Genomic DNA, 14,429 nt, shown 5'->3' with positions numbered 1-14,429 from the left:
GGTGGGGCTGGGTGGGGGTCTATCTACACCTTATACCTGCTGGGGTGGGCAGAGAAGGTGATTGTATCTACATCAACACACCATTAAAGCAATTACGATCCTGGACTAAACAGCAACGCCTGGCCGGCCGCATTCTAATGGCCGCAGCGGCTCCCAGGAGGCTGGGGACGGGGGGAACCCGATACCTCACACACTGGAGGGATTGAGCTGGACACCACTTAAAGACCCCCTGCTCAACAACTTAAAAGACAGTGACCTGACACACCTGCTATCTGCAACCTGCAATCTGAGAATCTGTCGCCGCTCACTTGCTCGACATTAAGCTTCCCTAAAGGATTTGGTTGGTAACACAAAAAGCACAGTCCTGCAAGTTCATTGAAACATACCATAACAAAGGAAAATGAGAGCCACAGCCAAGAGCTGACTGATCTCAAACTAAAACTGTATTTCATGCAGACTTGATTTCTGACAAGCAACAGTTAAGTTGTTTAGTAAACAATTCTGGTCTGAACCTAAAAGGACCAATTACTCTGCTGGAAAATGTAACATTACATTTTAATGATGTAAAACTGTATAGTTTCCATAGTCAAGCAATTCTTGTTTGCAATTTAAGATATAAAAGTAATTTCAGTTCAAACTCCTTTCATATTTAACTTTCATGTCCAGACATCAAGTTCTGCAAACATAGATCCATCAGCCTCGATGCTTGCACTTTCAAAGTTAAAAAAGAAAAACGGAATGGGGCCGCTGTTTTGTTCAGTTTTTTAAAGAATTTTTTATGCTGATTGATGCATTAAAAATGCCTCTTTGTTTTGCTTGTGAAAGACTAGAAGAACATTTCATGTAAATATCAGACATACAGTAGTTGACACAGACAAATGAAAACCACTGATCCTACAGTGTCTTTTTCTCAAAGCTGTTAATGGGAATGTGCATTAGAGTAGGGATATATAGAAGAATATTATCTTTAAGGTAACATGCAGAACATGATGCTATTTTCTGTTTCCTTTTCCGTTCTTTATATTTTCTTGAGCTTTTGCATAAAACATTCCTCACTGATAACTAATAATTAATCACAGCGGAAATCAAAACCCTCCAAAACCTTTTGGAAGTCTGATTTTTTTTAATATATATGTTTTGTTTTTTTTTATCTGAAAACACTTCAAAACATCAACAACAACCAGACTCAAAGTAACTGACTAATTCATTTTCCAGTCAGACAGCAGCCATTTTACAAAAAGGACAGATTCAAAGGTTTTCCAGGTGTTTACATTCCCCAGCTCTCTGAGACACACACACACACACACACACACACATAAAAAATGTGCACGCAAACACACACACATACACACAGTCAAATGCAAAGTCTTTTTCACTGCATACAGTTACTTTTAAGTTATTCTTTAAATTGGCTTTTTGTATTTTTAGTTTATCGACATATTATCTTTGACTTCATTGGGATCACATTCTTCGGTTACCACCAAAGTTTCCTTAGTCAAATAACAACTTTTTCTCATGAATCCACGATTCATGTGGGACACTGAGATAAAATATTTATCCTCCAGAACAAGGCCTTTTTCTTCTATGTGATTTGTCATTCAGCCCAGGAGCTCTGATGGCCCTTCACAGCTCCTCTGCCAGTCTTACCTCGCTGTAAGATGTCGTGGTCCCCGTCTCCAGGTACAACATGTTGGCGCTGAGATTGAGCAGAGCTGCTGCTGTTTGCTCCACTGGCTCCAGGGTTCCACAAATCTCTTTTCCTCACTCTAAAGGAGTGATGTGAACTACAGATGCAAAGTGGACAAGAAGAAGCTTCTATAGGAATCTATGGGGAGGTCATATATACCTGGAAGAGAGGGGAGGGTCTAAGGAGCTACCTGTCCAATACCTGAGTCCACACCCATCTCCAGAAGAACTCTTCCTTCCTAAAGCGGTGCAGAGCTCCTCAAAAGTAAAAATGAAGTTGCACATTACGTTATCGACAGCGATTCTTAATATAAGCCTCAATAAAAAAAATGGAAATGCTTTTGTCATATTCTTGCATTTCTGCTTTTTTTTTTTTTTTTTTTGCTCAATGTTTCCAAACGGTGCAAAACATACATACAATAACCAAGCTGAGGTAACAGAAAATAGAGAAAAATGCTAAACTTGCCATTTTTTTTCATAATTCAAACTTCCTTTCTACTTCTGAATCTGAATTACGCCATTAAATATATTAAATGTGTACTTACTGGTAAATGATAACAATTTAATTTCAAATTTTCAATTCATCAATTAAGAAGAGAGATGAACAAACTATAATGAATGAATACAGGACCAGTGAGCCCCAGCGTGAGAACTCTAGTAGTTGTTGGGAGAGGGTCGGCTATACCTGCAGTAGCTAGTTAGCATAAGAATGGCTCCCTCTTCATCTGTTAACTAATCTTAATGCAGAGCCCCCCAGAAAAACAATGTGACTCCTGTAGATGGCTTGTACCGATCAGAGATGACTGATGTAGATCTGTTTTGGAAACATGCACTGTGTCTCAGATATCTTAACGGTGCTAGCATTGACCACCAGAACTTTGCATAATAAAGGCTTCAACAAAAATGGCCTGATGAATTAAAGATTTATTTATTTATTTTTTTTACATTATTACATCTAGGCCCAACAATTTTGTGCAAAAAGCACTTATAAAATTAGTGCATGTTGTACCAACATGTTTTTGAAACTTTAAATGGTCGGCATTATAAAGTCTCATGATACTCTAACAACTATTTGCTGAAAAGGTAAAAATATACATGCAAGAGCCAGAGCCAGAGGCATATGGAGTGGAGTAAAGACGCAAATGTAATCATCAGTCCTGGCTGCACTGCTTGATGACAAGGGAGGTCACTGGTCAGCAGGGTGCAAGTCATTTCTATTACTGCAGAGCCACACGGCTTAAACTCTTGGCCAGCGGTCAGAGTGATTTGAAAGCTGTCTGAAAACTTAAGCACAGCTATGGACCGAAGGCAGTGTCTCCAATCACCAGCCACACCCTGCTCAGGCCCCAGGGCCGAAGGCCTACAGGTCAACCTGTTACAAAAGGCAAATCAACACTTTAAAGGGCCCAATCCAGTGCCCCCACCCCCAACGCCCCCCCGGCTTCAGTCAAGGCCTTGCCAGCCTTTTTTTGAGAGTGATAATTAGTCAAGCAAAACAAACTTCTAATTATGTTAAAACAACATTGGCATCTGAAAAGAAGTTAGAGCACTCAATGTCTGGGCGAGGTTGTAGTAAACTATAGAACAGTAGCTGTAATAAAGGAGGGCAGGGGTCACATATAATAATATATTGGCCACATACACACAGTTGTCAGTCCAGCAAGAACACCAAGCTAATACTAAGGCAGTCTTATCCAATGGTCCTTCAATACATCCTCCTTCAAGAAGGTTGACATGTTGTCTACTCTGGAGAAGTGTTGATTCAACTGTTACTTAGGAAGCTGCAGTTTGGTGTTGCTGTAAAATTGTATTGTATAATACAGAGAAGTGTTTTTGTTATTTTGCCTTCCCTCACTGATATAAATGGAATGGAGAACATAATGGAAACACTTATATGTCCAACACAAACACACTACAATACCTGACTGACAGTTTCAAAACAAACCGATCACAGTCCTCTCAAAAGTTGGATTTACAGCAAGACTGCTGTAAAGACTGCTGATGCTATTACTCATTGTATTGTACTACTTGTACATCATCACCAATTTTATGCTTTCTAAATTACACGCTTCTCTTAAATAATTACACGATGACAATAACGAATCAATACTGAAATTCAACTTAACATGACACAAAACCGTCGACACCAAGGCTTTAGTAGGTGGTTTAAAATTTAAGACACCAACAACCAACTTGTTGATAACATACTGTTTCACCACTCTGACCTATATACCCACAGAGTGTCGGCACATCTCTATTAACTACATCATCTTAAATGCTGCAGCGCTGAGAAAACTAAGAGGAGAGTCTGACCAGGTAGCAGCTAAAGAACTGCAGATCCAGGGGCTCAGACAAAAGAGGCTTTGCTGAAGTTTTTCCCTTTAAAGAGTCTGTTCCTTAAGTCGGCTAGATTAGTTTAGTATCAGATGTCAGGCTGCAGCGGCTGGGAAGACACAGGCACCTGCCCTGAAAGCAGCATGAGCTCCCGTCCACACTGACAGACTCAGGAAGTCAATGGAGAGACACAGAGCATCACTTGGGTGGCAAATCCTAAAAACCCCCACAGTCAACTGCCACCAAATCCTGAAATACTTTTGTTTAAAAGAACCAAGCCTGAGTAGCTTTTGGTCAACTTAATGTACCCACTGGGAAACAACTAGAATCAGAACCAGAGTCATTAAAAAGGGCAAACCAACAATTGCAGGTGGACAAGAGGAACTGAGATGTAGCAAGAACAATTTTATGATTATTTAGTACATAGTGGATCAAGCTGTGAAATGAAGTGGCTGCTCAGATATACTTTTGTATGCTATTTTTTAAACCTGCAGATTTGTTAATATATTACATCAACAATATGTAATTATCGAACACACTCTCATTTTGATCTACAATTAAGGTCCAGCAGATGTTTTTACTGAAATGAGGTGATGTGGCACATACACAGAACTGCCCTCATGAAAGCATTAGAAATATTTGTGTAGCAGCCTACGACAGCAGAATATATGAGTTCTGTATGAACGTGATATAACATCATCACTACATCTGCAGAGGAGCTGTGTAATACAACACCAACATGCAAAACAGGAGTTATAAATCCACTCCCATTTCCATACAGGCATTCGTGTCAAATACATTTAATTAGTCAGTAACTGGCATAGCCGCAGGAACATTTCTGGTGACAGAGGTTATAGCTTCAGTTGTGCAATAACCGAAGAATTACATAAAGTTTTAAGTATTAAAATATGATTGAGTGGTCAGACACAAGCCCAGTAGTTGTACAGCATTAAAAAGACTGCAGGAAAGCACTGGTTGTAGCTGGAATCAGCATCAGGTCTAGGAAGGTTTGTTGATGTTTGATATTTACCTTTTTGGAAAGTTTTCATACAAGAAAGACAGAGAAATTAAACACAACCTCTTGTTTTTTGTTTTAGAGCCTTAAGTTAAAAATTAGATCACTACTTCTCAGGAAACTGGAGTCTTCCCTTCAAGGCAATTTCTATCTCTCTGCACGTCTCCTTTCCAATATCACAGTCACGCCACAGCAAACTTCAGCAACTCTTTGTTTTGCCACACATAAAAATAACATCTTGAATAACACAATCTTTTTTTCATGTGTTATCAAATTTGCCAAATTGCCATGGTTCTTCAGGTGCAATGACAATGGAAACACTGACACATAAAACATACCTAAACAGAATCTAATCTATTATGTGACTTCCCTAAGATTTTTCATTGTTTGAAATGACCGGTCAAAGAGGTTGAGATAGAAATGAACAAAAATAAACATTTTACCATAGAATGTCATGCAGTTTAAAAAAAAAAAATGTTGGCATACTTTTTTGATATTGAAAGAAATATTTTGAAAATACTTTATCCTTTGCATTACTTCAAATATAAAATAGAGATAGCAATTAAATGCATTCACTCCTAATGAAGTGTTTTTTCCCCCAAGTTTTCCACCAGTCATGTTTTAAACTATGAAAAAACTAAACTAAATTAAACTAAAATACTATGATTATTACTTTGTTTGGCAAAAGAGGAAGGAAACTTCAGTGACTCATGATCAGAACGGTTGGCATAGTTGGCATCTTTTATGTGTTTATGTTGTTTGGTAGTGTTTAATTGGCAGCGGACAACACAGTGTTAGAGGTTGTGCTAATGTTCACTCCAACTCTCGGAGCTGTCAACGTTTCAGGTTTATTAGTTGATGGGATTGGTTGTCAAGGCTACGTGACGCATGAATCCCTGAATCCCTGGCTGCCTGAATCTCTTTTTTATGACTGCCATTGGCTCACTGCAGCTCCAAGGTGGAAATATGCAGTCATGTCTTGTGGTATATAAAAAAAACACCTTATGAACATGGAGATATTGACAAGGTAAGGTAAGGTAAAAAAAAAAAAAAACAACAACAAAAAACCTTTGATTTTCATCAGAAAGGATCTGTAATCTTCATAGTCCTACTAGGAAAATGGATTTTCAACTGGATGTGGAATAAGGTGGAATAAAAAAGTGTTTAACAAAAGTCGTTGAAAGGATTAGTAGTTAAGGATTTATTCATGTGTTCTCCATAAAAGGGTGTGACCTACTAGTTTTTCCGCTGCACCTAGCATGACATCATACTGTGGAGTAAAGTTAAGCCTCGTCTAAGAAGATGTAAAAGAAATACAAGATAAATGGGCAGTAGACGCTGTATCACCCTAATATTCTCAGTCAGACCGAGTCTCATACTGACTCACTGACTCAACAGTTATTGGACCATAAAAAACACTCAGCATGCTGCTATTCCTTAAAACCACTTCTTAATGTGCTGGAGGCAAACTGGTGGAGCACTTAAAAATGAAAGAAAAGACCTTATTGTGGTTGGGTATTTAATGGATTAAATACAGCAAGAGCCTGATTGAACCTTTGACCAATCCAAGTTAAGCTTAAAGTTGTGCTGGATGTTGCTTAAATCTTATAGAAAAATCTTTAACTAATGTTTGGAAGGTGAAACTATCTAAACTGTCTGTGTAGTCAGTGCTGCTGATTTAAAACTGACAGAGATGAAACATCTAACTCTGTCATGATAACAGAAAGGTGTGCACCACAATAAACTAATGAAGGAGGAACTGTTCAGCTGCTCAGACTCTGGACCAGCAGCTATCAGAACCCCAACACTAACAGCCGTCCCACACAAAGGAGGAGTGGCGAAAAAGTACGAATCCAAACACAAACATGTAATTAGATCTCAGAGAAGCCATGTGTCGATGGAGCTACTCTGCTGTAAAGGTGTTTAACCTCTGTCAGAGGAGGACCTCTGTCCCTGCGCTCGACGCTGCGTCCTCCACGCACAGCTGATCAGAGCTTTATCTGGGTGTAAAATCAGCTGTTTGGGGTAGGATATAACGTTTCTCCTGCCACTATATCTGCTACATTCCTTCATGTTATTCTACCTTCTCCTTGCTCCCCCCCTTCCCCAAATGCCAGCCCTCACCTTTACATAGAGAAGACACATACTGATAGATGAGAGGTGGGACCTCTGCAAGAAAGGCAGGTGCTGCGTTAAATTGTTGCCCTGCAGCTACAGAAAAAAATCCAGAAGAAAAAGGAATTTCAGATTAAACATAAACCCTTCACAATACAAATAAGTCCCCCAGGGCACTAAACAGTGAGCTGCATTCTAATGACTCACCAAAGAGGCACACCTCCTCGTGGCTGGGAGAGGATGAGGGGTGGGGGTTGGGTGAAGATGGGCTTGCCCACCACGGCTTTTCATCCTTGACTTGGTAATAACGACTGGGGCTTGGTGATTGGCAAGCCGCCATGGCAGCAAACTCTCAGCCCCCACACGGATGCTGCCTGAGTTGCTGGCGTGCCAATCACCGCACCACGCCCCTCTTTGGTGAAGAGGAAAGTGGGCGGTGTGGGTGGGGTCATTAATCACCAGTTCAAGAGAGCACAGGCCCCCTTGGGGGATGCGCAGGGTAACATTACTCAGCTCCTTGAACAAAATTTTTTATTTGCTATTTTTTTTCCGTGCTGGCTGGACAACAGCATTCCTTCACTGGGAGGGGAACATGCACATCATCTCTCAGTAGCAGAACTGACAAGGATATGATCCTCATCGCAGGTCAAACAGATGGATGGTCATCCAGTGCATCAATTTATAAACATCTAAAAACAGAATGCACTTTTCACTATGTGTTATTTAACTGCACAGTGAAAGTTTGTTGAATATTGTTTTGTGTTCTTGCAAGAGGCAAATTCACATCCCAGGCTTTAACTCGATTTGGCTATAAAAAGTAAAAAAAAAAAAAAACACAGGAAACTCAAATTTCACCACTTAAAACACATCATCAAGCATGTGACTGTCTAAATGCACATTCTACCCTAAACAGACTCTAAGAGCTGGCTGTCTCAGAGGGGCCACCCTCGTCCAGCACAACTCAGGCTACAGGAGATAATATCACCACCTAACAGACAACATCTCAGACGAAGACAGATAAACCAGCCTTATTCACTGGCTGTAGACCTGCACTGCAACACATTTTCACAACTGTCAGTGGGGAAATTCCACTTTTAATATGAAATAGAAAGTAGTTTTTTTTGCACATTTCTATTCAACAACTAATGGAATTTACCACTGTAAGTCCCATCAACTCAGAATGAAAGTCATCTCGTATTTATTAATAATTCTGTACTGTATCATTTGTGTATTGGAATGAACTTGTTAAAAAAAGTGTATTGTTTGGTCCCATAATGCATACAAGATGACAGCTTGGAAAAACTGAAATAACGGTAAGACATCTATGTTGTTTCTTTGAGAAGTACTGACTCAGCACTATTCAGGTGGAATTCTGTGTTGTCAGAGTCAGAAGACCTTAAAACTGGCTGTATAGCACACTGCAGGTTAAAATGAAAAAAAAAAGTATGAATTATGAAGTCATGTTATTTGGTATATGATTCATTTTACACATCTTGCATCTATTGTTGTGGTGGGTCTGAGGGATTTCGAAGCTACATGTGAAAAACAATAAAATATAAAAATAGGCAGTTTGCTTGCCCAGAAAACCTATGTACTTACAGAAAGTGTCTCGTCTGGCTCATGCATGGTGATGCAGTCCATACTGATCTGAATGGTGTTTCCTGCAGACCCATCTGTTGGACTGTCTGTGAAGTTCAGCTCAATGGGTTGGACTGAATGAATGGCAGATCTGTAACAAAATGAATATGATTACACTGAAGCCTGCATGTGTTTTGGCAGTTTTACAGTGTAACGCTTGTTTTTGTGTCCTACATTCACTTACTGGTCTAGCATGTCAAACAGCTGGTTGAATACATCTTGGCTGAAGAGGTCAGTGGTCTGAGCCGACTGATTCTGGGACATGGTGGTGAGGAAGGAGCTCTCTCTCCAGGACAAGCGGGGCGGAGGGTCCCTGAGTCTGCAAAGAGACAGAATCAGCCGAGATCATTTTACATTCATCAAGCAATACTTAAAGTTGACATTTTAAAAGGGCATCACCGTTTTTAAATGGTAGTTTTAAAAATTGTAGTGTCAGCAAACATTCAACATAAAAGTTGATGTGCATGGCTGAGGCTTGGCCACCCAGCCAGCAGAGGAAAAGAGGAGGAGGAGGAGGAGGAGGAGGAGGAGTCCCGCTGGCAGCCATTCGTGAAGAGCTGTTCCATTGTGAAGAAGTCACCCAGCATAATACAGGAATATTTGTACTACACATAATGGTGATTATGCACCATTCAGACAGAGGCACTTTGACCTGCTCCCCTGAAACATTACACCTGCTTCAGAGCTCAGCGTGCCATTGTTCCTGCTGAAGTGGCGCACGCTGCAGTCTGAGGCAGGCGGAATTCCCCCCACAGTCTATATGATAGCACTGCTGCAACTTCTGGTATGTGTACAGCTGGACGTGGTTTGGGTGGATGGGGGGTGGCTGGGAGGGGGGGGTCCATAATCTGAAGCTGGCACTATTTTAGGTTTTGGAATTCCCCAACACTGCGTGATGAATGATATTAATACCTGACTTACAAACACAGGCATATCTAATGAAGTGAATAATTTAAATTATGTAGGAGTTACACATGAGGGAGTGCTGAGTTGACTTTTGCAATATCTATGAAAACACAAAGGATGTGAATGTTGGAGCCTAATTAAACTGTAATTTAGTCGCTTTTGTAACATTATCACCTTGTTACAGCTGTGACTGTGCAAAAGGAGCAATTCACAGCTACCGAGAGGAACTGGACATGTGAATTATTTTTAGCAAAATCATTTGTGACAAATTTGTCAAGCACATTGGTGAATGTACTAATTTGTAATTACTGAAGAGAGTGAACTACACAGAATCTTACCAGGCTAAATACTCAAACAAACCCAAGAGCACAAACAGTTTGATAGGAAATAATATGTCCACTAATTTTATTAACTATGACAGAAAAGAGCAAACAGGTGCTGTTTAAAGGGTCAATATTACCCACTGTAGTAGTAGAAACGGTAGCAGCTGGTCGGGAGTCTTTTTTGGGGGGGGGGGGGGGGGGGGATATATTCATGTACAGTATTACTGCGTTTACATTTTTTAATTTCATTACAAAGCTAACTACCACAACAGTTTGTACTTTTAACTTCATATAGCCTTCAACTGAGCTGGCTAGCTGAGCCTGCTGGGGTTTATTTAATGTAATTCACCTCTATAGAGCTGTAAACTAACATTTGTTATTACCTCGACTGTACAGACTGTTGCTAATTGACTGATTTGGTTCGTTGCTCCTTAAGGCTCTTATTAATTGTCATGGTAACCAAAGTCTTTTGGTATTCCCATGAATTCCCAAAATCTGAAAATCGAAATGTAAATATAGTCTTATTACTATTATTGGGGCGGTGCGTGGCGCAGTGGTTAAGGCGGCCGCCCCATGTAGAGGCTACAGTCCTCACCGCAGGCGTTCCCGGTTCGAATCCCGCGTCCGGCAGACCTTTCCTGCATGTCATTCCCCCTCTCTCTGCCTCCCCCTTTCCTGTCTATCTCACTATGCACTATCAAATAAAGGCAAAAACGCCAAAAAATATACTTAAAAGTCTTAATACTATTATTAATATTATTATTAGCATATTATTACACTTCAATATAAGCTAACCATCTAAATATAAAGACAAAAGACATTTATTTTAATCACAGTACAGTGATCATTTGAAGATTTGCCGTGACACAAACGTTTTCGAGATAAGATTACAGTAGGAACACATCTATGAATCAAAATAAGCTGAGCAGAGGATGAGCTCATCATAATGCCTATATGATGAGCTACCTATAGGTAACTTATAGACTGCAGGCAGAACAGGTGTGGTGTCAGACAGAGGGATATTAGGTGTGGCTCTGGTAGCTCTGCCTTTGTTGATCTCTGTTTGATTTTGGCTTTTAATTTCCCTCCAAAACAAACTTAAAGGCAGAACTTGCTCAACTGTCATTGTATTAATTAGTCTTAAAGACTTTTGAACTTTGCAGCATTGTCTCTTGCCAAAGTAATTAAAAAGTTGCACACCAGGTTCAACACGTACAGCAGTTTAAGCCTATAAATACATTTCACTTTTGTTATACTAAAACTAGTGTACACCACCTTGTCCTCCACACCTGTGCATTGTTCTCAAAAGCGCTTAAAACTGTTTTATATGAAAGCATAAATCAGAACAACTAAATAATACTTGAGTGAGGTATTTTTTACAATTAGACAAATAGTATATCCAATTTCACCTCAATCTACATTTTGAGAGTTCAGTAGCTGCAAGAACACAAATGTGCAAAAGTAAAAAATAAAAATCAGACCTGCAGTAAAAAAGCATGAATTTGTAAATTCGACGCCATTCAGATAGATGAGTTTATCTCTGCTCTGGTGGTTGTTTGTCTGCTCTTGGGTGTCTGGTTACTCAGAGAGTTTTTCAGTTAGCCCGAGGCGAAGGCTGTTCAGCATCCACTTAAAGACACTGCAGCGCCTCCAGACGAGACTGGGGCAGAGGTCAGCACTAAACAGGGATGGCCATTGTCTCTTGGCAGGTTGGGCACACCGACCGATGAAAATGCAATCAAAACAAACAGCCCAGCCGATCGGGGCCCTTCTCCAGTGTCCTTATTAATCACTTGTTCAAAGGCCTAAGACCTTCACCCCCACATCTGTCAGCCCTGGCTGGAAGAGGGACATGACTCCAAAACAATAGAAAGCACCAGAGTTTCTCCTCCTTTTATCCCCTTACTTTTATAGACGTGAAACAGTCTGAACTCAAATCCTCTGGGGCAAAAGGACACAAATTCTTCCACGTTTTGGAATGCAATGAAGGCAACAAAGGGGGAGACAATCAGAGGACCAAAAACAAACACAGTGATGCTTCACAGCTGGATAAAATATTAACAACGCCACAAAAAATTCATTTTACTAAAACCTTCCCTGATCAAAAATAGATGAAAGCACTCTGGTACAGGGCTTTACTGGAAAGCATCATTCAAGTTTCAAACCTGTATCATCACATTCTGACAAACTTGGGGCTAAATAACCTGATTAATTAAAGCACTTGTGTGCAAACTTGAAGCACACTAATCACTTAAAAATACATCACAGTCAAACACAACTAGAAGAACATGCACAAAGAAACACAAAATGTAATGACTCTGCACACAAAAACTAGATTACACCCAGATGTCCTTAGGCACACATATTACACAGTGCCTGCATGTTTTATTGTTTATTAACCTGTGAAACATGAACATACTAGTCCTTCTCAAACAGACCAGATTAACACAGTCAACAAACCACAGTTTGTTACAGAATTACAACAAAAAAATCTATTGATCGCTTCCTGATTATACAGAACTCTGCTGCCAGGCTCTAAACCAGAACCAAGAGATATGATCACATGACTGCTGTTTTAGCATTTTTATATCAGCTCCAAGTAAATTTTAAAAATAGATTTTAAGATTTAATTTATTACAACAAAAACTCTCAGTGTCCCTGCTATAACTCTGACCACTAAGTCCTGTACACACCAGTCTGCTCTTGTAAAGGTTTTATCTGTCTGTCTGTTCCAGAGGCCCGGCCGGCTGTGAGGCCCCGAGGATCTGGACTGATCTGCCTGAGGAAATCAGGTCGACTAAATCTGTCACCTTATTAAGTCTCTCCTTAAAACATATGATTAGTTTTACTTTACCTTGAAGTGTTATTATATCTCTTAAAATTAGTCAGTATTGTCTATACACCGAATTAATTAATTTTTTATGTCACATTTTACATCTCTTTGATAGCCTTAGATTTAATTGTAAAATGGTGAATTATTATTATTATTATCATTATGACACTAAAATATAAGCTAACTTTCTAAATATCAGGACAAAAGACATTTTAATTCACGGTGGCGATTTCAGTGATTATTTGAGATGCATGAAGTTGATAAGGACGTGATGCAGAGGTGTGAATTCAACATTTATGTCGAGGATATTTCTGGGTGAAGAACAGCAAAATAAATTGTTGCACTGCAGCTGAAGGAACTGTATCTGATTAAATGGTAGAGCCACCTGTCACGCTGGACATTTAAATCACAGCATGTGTTTCCACCGAAATGACCAAAACTTCTCCTCAGTAAGGACCAGAAGAAGAAGAAGACCCTCAGATGTCATGTAATCTGTTTGCCCCTTCAGCTCCGATGGCCCTTTACACGTGCATTGTTGCCATAAGTATGCCACACTTATAAATATATCAGGACAGAGCAGCAGCTGAGGATCCAGGCAGACACAACTGTTCTCAGGTCACTTTGGACCTCCAGACAGTATCAGCCTGAATGGCAGTGCAGGTCAAACAAAGCGTAGGGAGATTCCCAACCACTTCAATAAGTCTTTACATAATCTGAATTTTTGCTGTTCAGGGCTCCTTTAGTAAAGAGTAACAATGAATTTTAAAAGATTATACCTAAATACACAATCTCCTTTTGAAAACCACATGTCAATCCAGTATATGACACTTGAACTGCTTTAGGTTTAGTATAATAATAAAAAAAATCACATGGTGTCAAATTTTTGATAACAAACCAGCAAACAAAGTCATCAGTTTAAACAATATGTATGTACTTACCGATGAAAGGGAAACTCTGGGCAATACTGCACAGCTGTGTAAGGTGAATTCATGATGTCATGCCAAACTTCACTTAAGCTGAAATCTTCAAAATGCTCAGCTTGTTATAAAGGCACATGTATCAGTGACTGTACATAAGCTACAAGAATAAATACAATCAATGAAAAAAACAAAAAAAACAATAAAATATATATATACTGTATAAATAGAAATAAATAAACAAACAGGCCTGGATTAAAGTGCCGGAGGGTACAGTGCAGAGTGGAGAAAGTTTGAGAGATGTTTTGAATTTAGGTATTTTTTCTTAGGCGACCCTACAAATAGGCGGGGCTTGTGCCAGTTCTCTGACCAATCCCCAGCTACAGTTGTACAAGATATCACTCACTGGCAGTTGCTAGGATATAGATATCAAGCAACTACATTTGACCCTGCACCCCTGCCCCCACCAACACACACACACACACACACACACACACACACATAGAGAGAGAGCAAGCCACTGTCCTGAAAAGCTAACCCCTACCCTCCTGCATGTGTTTCTCTGACCACTTCTGATATTTCCACCCAGATTCCCAGGTGGTTTTGTGGCTATGAGGACATGTGTGTTGCGTCACTCTTCTCACTCGGGCCCAGGAGGCTTC

The 14,429-nt window shown here is 39.9% G+C and overlaps 1 protein-coding gene across 6 annotated transcripts in view; it reads right to left on the bottom strand.

Moving 5' to 3' along the window:
• tp63 (tumor protein p63) overlaps positions 1-14,041 on the bottom strand; it is a gene marked incomplete at both ends in the record, with an annotated part of 31,027 nt that extends 16,986 nt beyond the window's left edge. For 3 of the 6 annotated variants that reach the window (XM_083969885.1, XM_083969886.1, XM_083969890.1), the window contains 3 exons: positions 8,750-8,879; positions 8,973-9,107; positions 13,789-14,041. In XM_083969885.1, the coding sequence (XP_083826011.1) occupies positions 8,750-8,879; positions 8,973-9,107; positions 13,789-13,841 (318 nt within the window). Of the gene's footprint in view, positions 1-1,647; positions 1,690-8,749; positions 8,880-8,972; positions 9,108-13,788 lie in introns of those variants that run through there. The other 3 variants (XM_083969887.1, XM_083969888.1, XM_083969889.1) reach the window with 1 other exon arrangement.
• Between the last annotated feature and the right edge of the window lie 388 nt (positions 14,042-14,429).

This window comes from Trachurus trachurus (genome assembly GCF_905171665.1).
Source record: "Trachurus trachurus genome assembly, chromosome: 4".
NCBI lineage: Eukaryota > Metazoa > Chordata > Actinopteri > Carangiformes > Carangidae > Trachurus > Trachurus trachurus.
The sequence above is the reverse complement of the archived record's forward strand: the minus strand, read 5'-3'. Positions and strand labels throughout refer to the sequence as shown.